General features: G+C 43.2%; 3 protein-coding genes across 31 annotated transcripts in view; 2 read left to right on the plus strand and 1 right to left on the minus strand.

The window, feature by feature from the left end:
• UBAP2L (ubiquitin associated protein 2 like) overlaps window positions 1-3818 on the minus strand; it is a 47987-nt gene extending 44169 nt beyond the window's left edge. For 13 of the 28 annotated variants that reach the window (XM_027532241.1, XM_027532315.1, XM_027532306.1 and 10 more), the window contains exon 1: window positions 2961-3058. The gene's annotated coding sequence lies outside the window, so the exon portion shown is untranslated. Of the gene's footprint in view, window positions 1-2605; window positions 2628-2960; window positions 3105-3148 lie in introns of those variants that run through there. The other 15 variants (XM_027532318.1, XM_027532248.1, XM_027532225.1 and 12 more) reach the window with 11 other exon arrangements.
• On the plus strand, window positions 3322-11856 carry C3H1orf43 (chromosome 3 C1orf43 homolog). Of its 2 annotated transcripts, XM_027532558.1 has the most exons (7): window positions 3322-3650; window positions 4043-4144; window positions 7979-8096; window positions 8305-8358; window positions 9021-9187; window positions 9280-9338; window positions 10927-11856. In XM_027532558.1, exons 1-7 carry the CDS (start codon window positions 3585-3587, stop codon window positions 11120-11122), a joined length of 762 nt encoding a protein of 253 aa, XP_027388359.1. In that variant the 5' UTR covers window positions 3322-3584; the 3' UTR covers window positions 11123-11856. The 2 variants fall into 2 exon arrangements, with proteins under 2 accessions (XP_027388359.1, XP_027388364.1); XM_027532563.1 differs by lacking the exon at window positions 4043-4144 and having other exon boundaries at window positions 3446-3650.
• Window positions 11857-11947: 91 nt separating this feature from the next.
• Window positions 11948-15584, plus strand: C3H1orf189 (chromosome 3 C1orf189 homolog). The gene is made up of 4 exons (XM_027532586.1): window positions 11948-12440; window positions 12766-12806; window positions 14489-14618; window positions 15146-15584. The coding sequence occupies exons 1-4, from the start codon at window positions 12408-12410 to the stop codon at window positions 15245-15247; spliced, it is 306 nt and encodes a 101-aa protein (XP_027388387.1). The 5' UTR covers window positions 11948-12407; the 3' UTR covers window positions 15248-15584.
• The last annotated feature ends 798 nt before the right edge of the window (window positions 15585-16382 follow it).

Raw genomic sequence — 16382 nt, forward strand, 5'->3', positions numbered from 1 at the left:
TTCATAATATTGATTGCTCAAAAGGAGGTTACTCTGCATATTTTATTCCATTCCAAAGAGGACAAGTTTATACTTTTCTGCTCTATATTATTTATTTTTCATTAATAAAACTTCACATAGGGTAATTCTAGGCTGCCCAGAAGACATTGCCAGATTTGAGGGACAGGTAGGTTGGGTTTCTAAAGAAATACGCAAGCATGAACTATTGAGAGTGAATTTCACCTATTTCTTGGGTCACAAAGAAAGCGAACTTCCCTGTGGATAAATCCTTCACCCAATTGGGTCAATGTGTCACATAGATCTTTATTGTTTGATGCAGTCATTAAGAATTAAGAGTTCTACATTCCCTATCACCAAGAAAGATTTTTAAGGAAACTTTGGGGCTAATTTTTAACCATTACCTCTTCTCCCTACACAGGTGCACAAAAAGGCCTGTAAATGTGTCTAGATAGTACAGGATTATTTGATACACAGAAGTCCATTTTCCCAGGCTGCCATTATTGTCAAGTTTCAAAACTTAACTTACAAAAAATCAAGTGTTGTTCAACCAAGTACCTAGATTCAAATCAAACAGAAAAAAAAAAAAAAAGAAAATACCTAGAGGAAAACTATAGGCATTATTGTAATTGGCTCAAAGATGAAGATTCTAACCATGGGAGTAGCCTCTCCTAGAACTTAAAAAATATAGATTGTGTTCTACTCCACATGTGTTTCCATTTGTGAGCATGAGTTGTTAAGTAGAATTTCATGACTACCTGTAAGGACAATTGCATGTACAGTACCTGTCAGCCCAAATACATTAGTCATTTCAAAACCCACATTAATTACTTAGGAAAGGGGAGGAGGGGAACCTCCTGATCATTCTATTAACTTCCATTTCTCTCTTATAAGTGCTTTGAAATGTGTGACGAACAAAATTTTACCACCTATGTAGTAGCAACACTGAGCAACAGGTCAAAAATAAGTGATCTGGGATGGATCACTGGAGGGCACAGAATTAGTAGCCTTTTAGTAGTAAAGAGACACATACCCAAAGTTATCACAGTAGAGGTGAGGAATCTCGTTAAGTACTCTTTCATATAGCATAAAAATATTTAATGAAAGTAGGTGAGAAGTACTGGAGACAAGGGAATAGTGCAGGAACAAATACAGGTTTCAACACAGGAGTGCCCTTGACCATTTTTTGAAAACCAGCTACTTAAAAAAATAGCCAGAGAAATTTTACAGAAAAAAATAAATAACAAGTATTTATTGAGTATCTACTATGTGTCCAGTATTTTAGTAAATACAAAAGCAATATGACTTGGTTGCTGCCCTCAGGGAGCTTACAATCTAATTTGGGAAACAATTCAGAAACTCTGAAGCTGGACGGGGTGGGTAAGGCTTGCTACTTCTAAAAGAGCAATTAATTCCCCTAGATGCTCTGTGGAAATTACCCCTGCAACTCCTTCCCCATCAACTTGAACCTAATTTAAAAAAGAGTACTTCCCAGTTAGGACACATTTTGGCAAGAAGGGGCTTTAAAAATCATAATCAAAACAGTACATTTTAAGGTCTTTCATCATCAGTTTTCATGCCAGCAACACTTTCCGACTTCCCGTTCACAACGGAAATAATCACCGGGAGAGCCTAATCTTTTTAAGGACAATGGTTGCAGGATCTCAAAAGCAGTTTTATCAACCTATACACGGCCAAAACGTTTTAGTTCTCCAGGAATTCGGGTTGTCAATGACCCTCATCACATCCCAGCAAGTCACATCAGATATCCATCCCCAAAGCAGAAGATGGGCGGTGGAAGTGAATGGGGAGGAGACAAAAAACAAAACAAAACACGATTTCACCATCTAATAATCAGGGACAGTCAAAGGCAAAAAGGATAACAATAACAACAACAAAAAAGGCCTGTTACTGTGGTGTTTTTCTTTCACAATATCCTACACCAGAGATGGCTACATTTCAAGAACAGTGGAAAAGGAGCAGCCTATTTGTGACATCAGTTTGCAAAGCAATTTAAGGACTGCCCACAAGGTGAAGGGTCTGAAGAAATTTGGGATTCCTGTTCCATTATGAGAAGAGTGATCAAATACCCCACTGCTCTAGTGACGTCCCTTAGGCGTAATATACCCTATGGGGGGCCTCCCATGCCCAGCTTCCCAGATAACACCATAATTGTTTGGGGTACCCAAAACAACAGTATGGACAACAGGAAGCTAAAGACAGCAGCAAAAAATATATTCCAAGAGCTGGGGCGGTGAGAAAGAAAGGGTAATAAGAGGAGCTGACAAAGAGGCTGGAAACGGAGAGGGGACGCAAGCCCACGCGTGGAGGATGGGAGGCTCACCCCGCTCAGCACCACATCGGGAGCTCACAGGGCCAATCGCCTCCTTACCTCCCACCCGGAACAAATTAATCCTCCGCACTCCAAACTGAGGGCCACATGGGGGAGTTTGGGGCAGCTCCACCCCATCGTCTTCCCTCCCCCCACTCCCCGCCACCCCTAAACCAGGCCGGATCCGGATCAGAGGGGGCCCGCAGAGGGTTGGAAAGGGAGGAGGCCTTCTCGTCTTCTCCACAGGAACCGGCCAGGGTAAAGAGAGGGCCCTACCTCAGGCGGAGCCCAGGCCTCACTCACTCGCGCTCTTTCTCGCTCTCCCCCGTCTCAGGCTCTAGCCGCATGGCCCCCCCCCGCCGCCGACTGCCCCAAGCCCCGCCCCGGCCACGCTCCCAAATCGAGGCCCCGGCTCTGGCGCGGCCCACTAGGCCGCGAACCCAACCATAAACAAAACCTCCAGCGGCCGACTCGAGGGGGGGCGCCAGGGCTCGCACGACTAGGTGGGGGGTGTACAGTGGGAAACACGGTGCGGGGGGGCCTACCGAGGGAGGGGTATACGGCGGGGGTAAGGGAGAAAGGAGGGAGGGTAAAAGGGGGAACGCGGATTTAAAGGGGCCGCGGACAATACCCGGCCCCGCCGCGCTGCCGCTGCCGCCGCCGCCGCCGCCAACGCCGCTGCGCTCCCAACTTTACCTCAGTCTCCTCCACACTGACACCCCGGGCCGCGCCGCCCCTGTCACGTGATATAAGGTTCCCTCCTCCCCCCTCCCCTTTTCCCTCTCGCGCTCGCTCTCGCGCCTTCTCCCTCCCACTTGCCTTCCTGCGTCCCCCAGCACGTGACGCGAAAAGGGACGCGCACGTAAGCGTGCGCGTGCCGCCTCGCCACGAGACACCTCGTTCCGGCTGCGCGCGTGTGCCCCGCCTCCTCCGCGGCGGCCCCGCCTCCGCCACGTGACGAGCAGAGGGCTTCTGCTTCCTCTTACTGGCGTAGTTCCGCGTCTCAGCACTCGCCGGTCCCGGTTGTCTTTGCGTGCCTGAGTCACGTGCTTGGGGGAAGCGGGAAGGCGTCGTTCTTCTTTCCTAGCCCCCCCCATCCGCCATGTTTTCAGGCCCGGTCAGCCTTGGTCTGTCCCCGTAAGGAAATGGCCGGGGAGTTTCAGGAAACCCAGGCGCCGTTGCCTCAGCGGAGCCCGGGCTGACGAGGCAGGGCAGCGGGTTAAACCGGAGCAGTTCCGCGCGGGGTGGGGAGGCCATGGCGTCCGGCAGTAACTGGCTGTCTGGCGTGAATGTCGTGCTGGTGATGGCCTACGGGAGCCTGGTGAGGAGATTCCCCCACCCCATTCCTGCGGTCGCGTCTGACCCAGTAGAGACCCTCCTCTTGAGCAGTCCCCCGTGTCCTCATTCTCCACCCACTCACCTGCACTTTTCTGGGCTTTGACTCCTATCCCAGGAGTACCTGGGAGCGTAAGTCACCGACTCGCACCGCCCCGCCCCCGCCCCCCCAGCTGAGAACCCTCCCTCTAAACCCTGGGACGCCGACCCCCCCACGCATATCCGCCACAGGTTCACCCGTACCCACCCCATTGGTAATGGCCTTGCTTTGCCCCAACTTATATCCCAAAGCACCCCTGAGAACCCCAATTGAGATTTGAATTGAAGGCATGCCTTTTGTTTAATTTTTTAATTCAAGGTTCTCTGCCTTTTGGACAGGTGTTTGTACTGCTATTTATTTTTGTGAAGAGGCAAATCATGCGCTTTGCAATGAAATCCCGAAGGGGACCTCATGTCCCTGTGGGACACAATGCCCCCAAGGTAGGTCCTTAAAACATGAGATAGGCGTGGTTCTCCAGATCTATTAGGGCTCAGAATGAGATTTCCTTTGCCTTTCGAAATGACTCAGTTCCCGTATTCTTTGTCCAGTTACCCACGTGCTTGCTTTAGTACACTGAGCGATAAAGGTCATCTTGAGTCCTGGCTTACCTGCTCACTGCTGTGGCACAGCTAGTAACTTATCCAAGGACTTCAGTTTCTGCATCTGCAGAATGAAGGACTTGAATTAAAATTCCAATTTTAATTGAATTAAATTACAAACTTTCTGTGGTAAGATATTTCCCTGTTAAACTTAAGCTACCCAGTGTTTTTTGTTTGAGGATTTTGTTTTGTTTTTGATTTGGGATGGAGTTAGAGTGATTAGAATTAGCCCCACATCAGTGAGGAGGCAAACTTTGCAAAACTTTAGATTTATGAAGTCACTCAGTCATGTCCGACTTTTTGCGACCCTATGGACTGTAGCTGGCCAGGCTCCTCTGTCCATGAGATTTTTCAGGCAAGAATATTGGAGTGAGTTGCCATTTCCTTCTCCATGAGATCTTCCCGACCCAGGAATCGAACCCAGATATCCTGCATTGCAGGCAGACTTTACAGTCTGGGCCACCAGGGAATCCGTTTAGATTTATGTTGCTGCTGCTGTTGCTAAGTCGCATCAATCGTGTCCAACTCTGTGTGACCCCATAGACGGCAGCCCACCAGGCTCCCCCGTCCCTCGGATTCTCCTGGCAAGAACACTGGCGGGTTGCCATTTCCTTCTCCAATGCCTGAAAGTGAAAAGTGAAAGTGAAGTCGCTAAGTCGTGTAGGACCCTCAGCGACCCCATGGACTGCAGCCTACCAGGCTCCTCCACCCATGGGATTTTCCAGGCAAGAGACTGGAGTGGGGTGCCATCGCCTTCTCCGTTAGATTTATGAGGGCAGCACAAATCATCTAGTTCCATCATTCATGTTACAAACTGAAACCTAAGAAAAGGAAGCAACTTACTGAGGACATACAGGAAGTGAATAACCAAGTAGTGTGTCTCTACTGTCTCCTGAAGATAACTGCCTACCTTTCCTCTCTTTAAGTAATCTACTGAAATTTTATTTATATCCCAGTCCTCCCTGAGTTCCATACTTGTGTATCCAAATGCCTACCTAACATTTCCAGTTAGATGTCTGATAGGCATCTCAAACCTAACATGTCTAAACCAGAACTCTTAATACCCTCCTGCCACCCCCATCCTGCTGCTGCTGTCTTCCACTTCTGGGCAAAAGGTGCCTGTTGCCCTTGCCAACCTCCTTTTGTATGGCTCTCCATTGATCACTGGGATCTAGCTGCGCTGAGTTTCTTATATTATGTGTACTGTCACTGGGGCAGAATGATCAACCTCTGGTTTTCATGTAGCTAGTTCATTTGATCTTTAGAGCTTACCTCAAGTACTATTTCCTAGAAAGAGGAATGTTTATGACTCATTATAAACTAGGTCTTTTTTTGTTTCAGATAGCATTTTACTACAAATTGTCTTTTATGTGTATTTGTTTAATGCCCGTCTCTTCCCTAAGCTCTAATAACGTAGGCACCATGCCAGTTTTGTTCACTGCTATAGAGCCACAGCCTACATATAGTAGATAGTTAATAATTCATTGTTGAGTGAAAAGCAGGTTAGTGGGAGGGCTAGAGCTGGTATACAATTATGTCAACTCCTAGACCAGTGTTCTTTCATTAAATAGTGTTGTAACTCTTCTCATTTTTCTTTGCTGATATATTTCATGGAAAGCCTCAAAGATGTGGCCTGAAACCTCAGCAGTGCTTCCACATTCTCTCAGTTCTCCAAATGCCAACTGCCTCCCTTAAGAAGGATATAGGGTTAGTTTACACTGTATCATGAGTCAGTCATACAAGGTTAGTTTACAGTATATCATGAGTCAGTCAAAACTTTGACTATTTAGAAACACCCCACCACTGCCACCCTCTCCCAGCAACTATAGACTGGATGAGATCAAGATTCCTTTTGCTCTAAAACATTGTCTAAATTCTTAGCCGTTGCTGGTGAAAAGTGTAAATTAGTAAAACTGCTTTGGAAAATATTGGGGTATTGTCTAGTAAGATTGCAAATGTACCTAATCCATAGCCCAGCAATTCCTACCACAGAGAAATTAATTTGTGCATGTGTACCAGAAGACATGTACAAGAATAAAGCATTGTTTGTAATTTTTTAAAAAATACGTTACGCTAAATTTCCACTTGAAACCATATTTGTGTTCTGGAACACTATGAGAAATGAAAATAAACTGAAGATAAGAATATGAACACAAATGAATCCCCAAAATATTTTTGAATGGAATCAATGAATTACAAACATGAATGAATCTCAAAAACATGCCGAGTGAAAAAAATGCCAGAAAGCCATTTACAAAAGAGTACATACCATATGATTCCATTCCATTTGTAGAGAATTTTAAAACAGATAAAACATCAGTGTTCCCTGGGTCATGGAGGGGGAGTTTAACTGCAGAGGAGAATGAAAAACATTTTGGAATGATGGAAATGTTCTGTATCTTGATTGGAATGGTAGTTGAATGAAAGTATTCATTTGTCAAGATTCATCAAACGACACGTAAAATGAATGTATTTTATTGCATTTGAATTACACCTCAATAAAATTTATTTAAAATTTTAAAAGGTTGCAGAGAAACTCAAAATATTTTTCCATTTGTATGAAGTTCAAAGCCAGGCAAAGCTAAACATCTTCAGGGTAACATGATAAAACAGCAAAGAAAAATAAAACTTGAGAAATTAAGGTTGGAGATTGCATTTGACCAGGGGTGGACACAAGGCTTTGAAGTCATTGGTCATGTCCCAGTTCTTAAAGTGAGTAGTGCATACAGGTGTTCATATTAATGAATTTTATAATTATTTAAGGTGTACATATATGTGAAATGTATTCTATGTATGACATACTTCACAATGGAAGTTTCTAAACAGTTACAAGAGAATACTTCTTGGGACTCTGGCAGCCCTCTTAAGTTAGAAAGATGAATATGAAACTGTTATAAGTGGTTTATATATATATATATATATATATATATATTTTTTTTTTTTTTTAATTTGACTGCAGCAAATTTTGCTGCAGCATGTGGGATCTAGTTCCCTGACCAGGGATCTAACTTGGGCCCCCTGGATTGGGAGCTTGGAGTCCTAGCCACTGGACCACCAGGGAAGTCCCTAGTTTGTTTTTGAATTAACTACTTAAAAAATTAAATATGCTCTTAGAAGAAAACCTCTAGAAATCCTGTGGTCTACCAGGTAGAGATAGTTCCCAAACTTCTAAACCACATACAGATCTTAGGGTTTTAGAATAGATTATGACCTACAGTTGATGTCCATTTTTTCCCAGCTCAGGAAAAAACAGCTAACCAAGACTCTTCTAAATCCAACTGAGGGGACCTCCCTGGCAGTCCAGTGGTTAAGACTGCACTTCCACTGCAGGGGATGTAGGTTCAGTCCCTAACAGGGAACCTAAAAGCCTTCATGCAGCTCCCTGGTGCAGAAAAAAAAAAAAAAAAATTCAGAAAGTCAGAAATAATAAAACTTGAAGGAATTCTAGCAGATTAAAAGATCTAGCTTAGAGATATGTGTTTTGGAGAGGTTCTTAGCAAATCCAGTCCCATACTTTCTTAAATTCTTGAGTCTTAACCTGGTGCTTTCATTAGCCAAATGAGCATTTTCTCTGCCTCTGTTGTCTTAGTTGTTTCCCACTTTGCCCCATTTCCAGATTGATGGGTAGCAAAGAACAGGCTAAATGGCTGTGTATTGTTTTCTCCACATGAACAGGACTTAAAAGAGGAGATAGATATCCGACTGTCCAAGGTTCAGGATATCAAGTATGAACCTCAGCTTCTCGCAGATGATGATGCAAGACTGCTACAGCTGGAAACCCAGGGAAATCAAAGTATGTAGCATGTTCTTGGACAGTACTTCAGTGAGGGGTCTCACAAATTCTGAATTCCTTTTCTCAGTTGTAAACATAGCTGCTGGCAAACTCAACAGCTGTGGTTCCTTGTTACTGGGCATATGTTAGATTGGGAAGCACTTTAAGCTTGCTGGAGTTTGGAGAATCTTTTGAGGGTTATTCCTGACACCAGTCTCTCTCTCAACAGATTGCTACAACTACCTATACAGGATGAAAGCTCTGGATGCTATCCGTGCCTCTGGTAAGGGCTGCTCAGCAGCTGTTCTGTATCCTGAGAGCTCACCCGGGGAAAGAGAGGGAGGAACCCAATTTATGTTAGAATTTGTCCTTTCTACACCTACCCAACTGGTAGGAGTTTGCTAATTTTGAGAGTACTGGGTTACTGTTTTGCCTTAAGGAAATGATGTAGGTAAGTTATTTTTCTCCAGAGAGTCTGGATTTGTTTTGTTCTTTCTATACCTTTAGTTTCATGAACTAGTGGTAATTTGCTTGTTTTTCCACAGGAGACAGGCAACATCTGCTTTTTCACCAAGCCTACATAGATGGTTCTTGATTTTTTTTTTCCATTTGACCATTGTCAAAAATACTCTTGAATTTTTTTTCCATTTTTTTCATGACTGTTGTCAGAAATGCTCTATCTCTACCAAAACATAGTTTATATCTTAAACTATGGGTAAGTAGGAGGGTAAATAGGAATGACACTGTTGTATACCATTGGTATAATTTAAGTTATATTGCCACCACTGTATGACCACTCAGACATAGCTCTAGATCTCTAGTCTTCTTAATTCTCTTAAAATTTCCCCCCAACTCACTCATTGTACCTGTTTCTAAGTTTGGGAAATTAATTAGTAAGACTAAACAAACGGGGAAGGGGGTATCATTGTTCTATTATCTCCACAGAGATCCCATTTCATGCTGAAGGCCGACATCCCCATTCCTTAATGGGCAAGAATTTCCGCTCCTACCTGCTAGATCTTCGAAACACTAGTACTCCTTTCAAGGGTGTGCGCAAGGCCCTTATTGATACCCTGCTGGATGGCTATGAGACAGCCCGCTATGGGACAGGGGTAAGCCACAGTGGGTGGCCACGTTTTCCTTCAGGGAACTAAAGGGATGCCCCAGACTGAGAGATCCTCATTCTTCCTTCCTCTTTCTTCAGGTCTTTGGCCTGAGTGAGTACCTGCGCTATCAGGAGGCCCTGAGTGAGCTGGCCACAGTGTGAGTTTGGAGGGGAACATGTCAAAGGAAGCTGGTTAGAGAATACAGTAGTCCTGGGCTGTTTTCACAGTTAGATTACTTTCAAAAGCACTGTGAACAAAATCAGGTCCTAGAGCTGTTTCTTTATGGTGGAAAGTAGATGCAAGCTAATAAAAGAAGTTTCTCCTACTTTTTTGTATCTCTTTTCTTATTTTTATTTTTTGGTCCAACTCAGTAAAATGTCAGAATTGGTGTAATCTGTTATACCAGTAAAAGGAATAAAATAGTTTTTCAGCAAACAAAGATGTCTTCCTTTGTATCTTGGTCTGATAAAAAGAATTAATTGTCAGCCAATTTTATTACCTGACTGAAACAAAAGGTATCACTAAAGAGCTAAGCTGTGTTTTATAGAAGAGACTTCATAACTTTTTGCTGGGAACATTTTAAATACCTACTAACAGAGCTTCAATATGTTGTTTATGCATGTATGTAATTATAAGAGTAAAGGCGGAAAGCCAATCTGGAATAAAGAGTTACTTACCAGCCACGAAAATAACACATCTGCTTTCTGCTGTGTTGATTATTATTCTCAAAAGATGAGGGGTATGTCTGTCCTGTTTTCTGTATATCCTTAAAAACTACTTTGTTCTAAAGACAAAATATCCTATAAAAACCACTTAGAAAACTAATGAAAACACTTGGAAAGGGTGGAGAAGGCCTGTTCAAGTTCAGTTTCTTTGAAAGTAAAATACTGTATGACTCCACTTACATGAGGTACCTAGAGTAGTCATATTCATAGAGACAGAAAGCAGAATGTGGGTGGTAGTGGCTGGAGGGAAGGAGGAATAGGGAGTTGTTTAATAGGCAGAGAGTTTGTTTTCCAAGGTGAAAAGAATTCTGGATGTTGGTTGCACAACAGTGTGAATGTACCTAATACTACTGAACTGTAAACATTTAAAAATTGTTAAGATGGTAAATTTTATATGTATTTTACCACATTTTTAAAAATTTAGTCTCTTAGATCTCTAGTTTCTAGAAAATTTCAACGGGTATATTGAAGAGTATAGGCTCTAAAATCTGACAAACTTAGATTTTAATCCCAGCTCTCTGTCACTTACTAGCTTTGTGACCTCAGGCAACTTTCTTGATGGACCCTCAGTTTCCTAATCTGCAAAAGGGGTGATACCACCATAAAGGGATAATGGGATGTGAGTAAATTACATGTTGGTAAAAGAACCAGATTTAGTGTCCTAACTTATGATAATTCAATAGTTAATTTCAATATTATTTTTTGGAGGTCAGTTGTTTCAAAGGACTCTTTGGACTGGGAGTATATTAGTGGCATCCACACATTAGGTGAATCAGAATTAAAAGTTTTCTTTAAGCACAGTGGAATGAAGAAGAGGTTGAGTCAGAGGCAGGGACTCATTGGGAAAATTGGTTTCTCTGCTATTTCTAAGCTACCACATGGGATTTTAGTAACTAGTTTGTAAGACAGGACAGAGACCATTTGTGGCTACAATTGCATGCATAGGATGTAGAAGCCTTGAATTGTTTTCTTCCATTAGTCCTCTATCTGTCCATGACCAGCCCTCTTTGTGTTCTTCAGGGTCAAAGCACGAAGTGGGAGCTCTCAGCGACAACACCAGTCAGCAGCCAAAGACCTAACCCAGTCTCCTGAAGTCTCCCCAACAACCATCCAGGTGACATACCTCCCCTCCAGTCAGAAGAGTAAACGTGCCAAGCACTTCCTCGAATTGAAGAGCTTTAAGGACAACTATAACACACTGGAGAGTACTCTGTGATGGAGCTGAAGGCCTCTCACTGTTGATGGAGCCAGACAGACTGCAGTGTGCTTGCCGGGTGGCCCTCACTCAGGTCATCTGGTTCAGCCCAGCTCTGGATCAGCTGAAGCCCTGGTTGTGTTCAGAGCTCTTAAGATTTCATGCCTAGAGGATCATTCTCCCACCCGCTCTTATGGCCAGTTTTAGAACATCAGTTAAGACTTTATTTTCCCTTGATATCACTTTTCTCTGGAGTTGAATTAGATGTTTTTCTTAATATTTCTGTCAAAACTTCCTTAAAAATCCTCACTTGGTTTTTTGATCATGGTTCATCTGTCCTTTTCCAGACTATAAATTATCCCAAGGGTGACCGGGCTTGGTGTCCTGTCTTCTGTACACAGTTGAATGGGAGCCATTTGGTTTGAGACATCTAAGAGTTGATTGGTGGAAATGGTATACAGAATGCTGCGGAAATTGGTGGAGGCCATGAGTGCTGCCTAGAACAACTTACCCTGGTGCTCCACTTAAACCAGGATGTTACTGGGAACATTAACACAACTTCTCTAACATGCAAGGATCTGCCTTCCACTTTCATTGTATACTGTCATGAATAAAAAAAGGAATGTTTTAACATCTGATATAATCCCATCACTCCTTATTTGTGGGATAGTGTGAAGAAATAGACCAATATCTTGATCTGACTTTATAAACCATTTAATGAACAATTAAAAAATAAAGCATATGATTCATTCCTCTATAGTTGTCTTTTAATAAAACAGACATGTGAGGGCTTCTCTGGTGGTCCAGTGGCTAAGACTTCATGCTCCCAATGCAGTGAGTATTGGTTCCACCCCTAGTTGGGGAACTAGAGTTTGATCAAAAGTTTGAGCAAAGATCCCACATTCTGCAACTAAGACCCGATGCAGCCTGGTTTTAAAAAAATGTTTCTTTTTATTTGTATTTGGCTGCACCAGGTCTTAGTTGCAGAATGTGGGATCTTTGATCAAACTCTTGAGTTGTGGTATACAAACTCTTAGTTGGGTCATGTGGGATCTCAAAAGAAGAAATCCTAAAGTTGCAACTGGGGTCCTTGTTCATAAAAGTGCCTGTGTCACTAATAGAAGGCTGGAGAACCAGGATTCCCTTCAGGTCTCTGGGGCAACAGGCCAGGCGACCAATCAACTCTTGTAGGCCTAGGCTCATTGTTGGAGGTGTAAATGTTGCTATGACTACTGAATCCTTGGTGACTAAACAGAAATGAGAGCTTGTTCAGTCTCCTAAGACTACATCAAGGAAGTCTGTAGACATGTCCATGGAAAAGATGGGAAAAGTAGAAGAGGTACGCAGAGTTGGAGAAGGCTGCTTTGGATGAGTTTCCCCTGGATAAGGTTTCCAGATGAATTTATCAGAAATTGACAGTTCTTGAGAGAGGCCCTTGGTGTAACTGAAGGGTAGCAGCAGGGGTGGGAGACTGGCACGTAGTAGGTATTCCAATATTTGTTGCATACTAACCCCTGCATAATAGGACTTTCTCCACACCTGCCCTAGGAAGTTGGCTACTCCCCTCTCTCCGAAAAGAAAGGTCTTTGTCTCCCACTATGTTAGGGCACTGAGGGTGAGGTACTAGAGATCAAGGCAGATAACAGAACTCCCTTTTCTTGCAGCATTTTCAAAGGGCCCTGGAACTTAAGAAGATGGTGCACAGGTAATCTCTGCTTCTGTCCTTTCCCTTACGCTTCAGTTTGACATGTTCACTCTCCTGCCCTCCTCTGATATCCACTTCATCTTGTTAGGGGCTCCTCAAAAAGGCAAATAGGTGTGAAGCAGGCAAACAGCAGCCCTTGTTTCCTTGCTTCCCATTCTCTGAAGGAAAATTGGAGCAAGTTTTTGTTTTTTTAGTTTTTAAGGAAAATTCAAATATTTGTTGTCTGGTACCACACTCACCAACCATGTGGTAGGTACGCAGTAGGTGTTTATTGAATGAATGAATAAGAAAACTCAAAGATTAAGCTGTATATCTCTTATCACCTGGGGAGTGTTTTTAAAAAAACAAAGGTCTTAGGACTTCCCCAGTGGTCCAGTGGTTAAGATTGCTTGCTGCCAATGCAGTGGGTGCGGGAGTGGGTGGGGAACTAAGATCCCATGTGCTGCATGATGTGGCAAAAGATTTTTTTTAAAGCCTTAACCCAGAAGAAGATTCTGACTAAAATGGCCTAAGATTAGATAGGATAAGCCTGTTTTTTAAGGTTTCATAGGTTATACCCAGAGGTAGCAAGGATGTGACATAAAAAGAATGCATATAGTTTTCATGGGAGTCAAGATTGATGCAGCCTTTTTTGTAAAATCTATCAAAATTTTAAATTCATAGATCCTTTGAACTGGCAACTCGACTTCTAGGAATACCTTATACACATACCTACAAAAGCAATAGAATGCACACATATGAGTATTCGTGACAAAATATTGTTTATACAAGTAAAAAAGCTAGAAATAACATGTAGCTGGTGAAATTATGTTATAAAAGTACTTGGCAGCCTTTAAACAGAATGAAGCAAATCTCTAAGTGCTGATGTGAAAAGTCCAAATTGTTACGTAATACTGCTTATGTAAATGTAAAATTTCATGTTAAAAATAAAAGTTATACTTGCTGATACATGATAAAAATTTTTCTATAAAGATGCACAAGAAACTGATAACTTTGTTGAGATGAACTGGGGCAGAAGAATGATGCTTCCAGCTTTAATATATATTCCTGTATGTATTTTTCAGTCATCTGTAAAAAATACTTGATTTTTTTAAAGAAATGTCAACAAGATTATCTGAACAGAGGATATGGGTGTGTATCACATGTGTATAATCCTGTTGTGTATTAGAAAACCTTAACAAATGATTCCAGAGTGTCTAGCCAAGACGGAGTATCACTGGTATGATGGAAGGAATCAGTCTTTAGATTGGATTTGATACCCAGGTCTGCCATCAGGTGACCTTGGGCAACTCACCTGAACTACGTTTCCTTGTTTGTATAATGCAAAAACTGATACCTATGACACATGGTTATTATGGTGATTGAATGACAGACTTCCTATTAATATACGCTAGGTTCTAAATCAAGGTTTCCCTGGTGGCTCAGACGGTAAAGAATCCGCCTACAATACAGGAGACCCAGGTTGGATCCCTGGGTTGGGAAGATCCCCTGGAGAAGGGAATGGCAACCCACTCCAGCGTTCTTTCCTGGAGAAGCTAAGCCAGTACTAGTCACCTTTTCAAGGAGTTTGCAGTCTTCTCTGACAATGGTACAGAAGTTCTGATGAAGAGCCTCCTTTGACAAGGTTCTGTCTCTCCTCTTAACTCTAACCTATTCAACCCCTACCTTTGTGCCTGGGACAGGTGGCGAAATTCACACACTCACTGTCTGTGGCAGATAACATTAAGCCAGAGGAGAAACCCATATGCTATCCTAAGGATGCAGGACACCATGGTACAGGAGTTGGCACTGGCCAACAAGCAGTTGCTGATGGTGAGTTCTAGTGGCCTGAAGTTTCATCCTCTACTGCACTATTCCTTTTCCCACTGGGATTCCCAAGCTCCTGGTCTCTGCCATTACACCAGAGCAGCAACTCTAACCCTGAAACCAAAGCTCCTTTTCACCAATTCTTTGTATCCAGCTGCAGAGTCCCAAAGCGGTCGTCCTTACTCCTCTCACTTGGTAAAACTGCGCCTAGTTTTAGTGCCTAGCATCTGCCTCTGGGAACCTCTCTCCCTGGAGTCCCCAGTTGCTGTCATGTCACCATCTTTGTATCCCAGATGCCTAGAAATGTTTGTGGTTTTTGGTGTGTTCTCAGAAAAGATGTGGGTCTGCACACCCACAGAGGAAAAAATGGGTTGGCTTCCCCTCCAAAGTTTAGTCTTTATGCTCCTGCTTAATTTTAAGCCATAGGTAATTCCAGATCCAAGAGAAAACGGGATAGGAAAGCAACCAGGGAGAAAGAATGAGGAAGGCGAGTAAAGAGGGAAAATATCACACTCTTCTACCCACCCCACCAGGTCCGTCAAGCTGCCCTGCACCAGCTGTTTGAAAAGGAGCATCAGCAGTACCAGCAAGAACTAAATGAGAAGGGCAAAGCTTTTTACATGGAGAGACTCTGATGGCATTTGAAATACTGTCCTTCCATTCTCACCGCATCTGCTAACCTAGCCTTCTTGAGCCCCACTCCCTCCAACGTCCCTTCCTAAACACACCTGGATATAGTTATCTGCCCAGAGCTTAAGACAGTGTTCCCACTCTCACATCTCCTGTTCTTGTCAAGCCCCAGTGCTATCTGGAAAATGATCTATGAAACAATGGTAAAAACAAGAGTGACGCCTTGTGGTCAGAATGAGGTATGCAGTACTGACGTGAGTGGAGGGGAGGTGGATAGATGGAACAACGTGAGCAGAGCATCCTGATTTGGTTTAATAAATAAAGCTAGTTCTTAAAAGTTCAGACTTGGACCACTGGTTTATTCTTTGAGCCCACTTCAAAGTGTTTATTCACAGCTGCCAGTATCTTAATACAGCTTTCTGGATTTGCTCACCACCTCTCTGATCTCACTTCCACAGATCTCTTCTGTACACTTGGACAATAGCTCTGAATATGCCTATTAATCCACAGGCATTATGGGGCTTGATGTCAGTAGGACTGGATTTTATGTTTTGACTTTGCCAATTATTGTGAGACCTTGGAAAAGTCTCTTTCCTCTGAATTTCCGTCTGAATGCTCACCTCTTCGAAATGACAGGGTTCCAAACTCAAATGCCTTCAGGGGTTAGGCAGGTAATATAGCAGTTATGAGGGGGAAAGAAATGGTGGGATTTATGGGGGACTATAAAAATGGAAAATCCCATGAGTGGAGGAGCCTGGTAGGCTGCAGTCCGTGGGGTCTTGAAGAGTCAGACATGACTGAGCGACTTCACTTTCACTTTTCACTTTCATGAATTGGAGAAGGAAATGGCAACCCACTCCAGCGTTCTTGCCTGGAGAATCCCAGGAACAGGGGAGCCTGGTGGGCTGCCGTCTATGGGGTTGCACAGAGTCGGACACGACTGAAGCAACTTAGCAGCAGTAGCAGAAAGAGCATGTGACATCTTAATCCAGTCAAAATTCTGAAAAGTACTAATTAATCATACGCATCTATAGGCCACAGAGAACCTTACTCATAAAGATCCACTTTACATACAAATGATATCTCAAGCCAGAGAGACTCCCACTTTGCAGCCAGTAACAGGAGCAGAAACACACCCTC

Source organism: Bos indicus x Bos taurus, chromosome 3 (genome assembly GCF_003369695.1).
Source record: "Bos indicus x Bos taurus breed Angus x Brahman F1 hybrid chromosome 3, Bos_hybrid_MaternalHap_v2.0, whole genome shotgun sequence".
Lineage (NCBI taxonomy): Eukaryota > Metazoa > Chordata > Mammalia > Artiodactyla > Bovidae > Bos > Bos indicus x Bos taurus.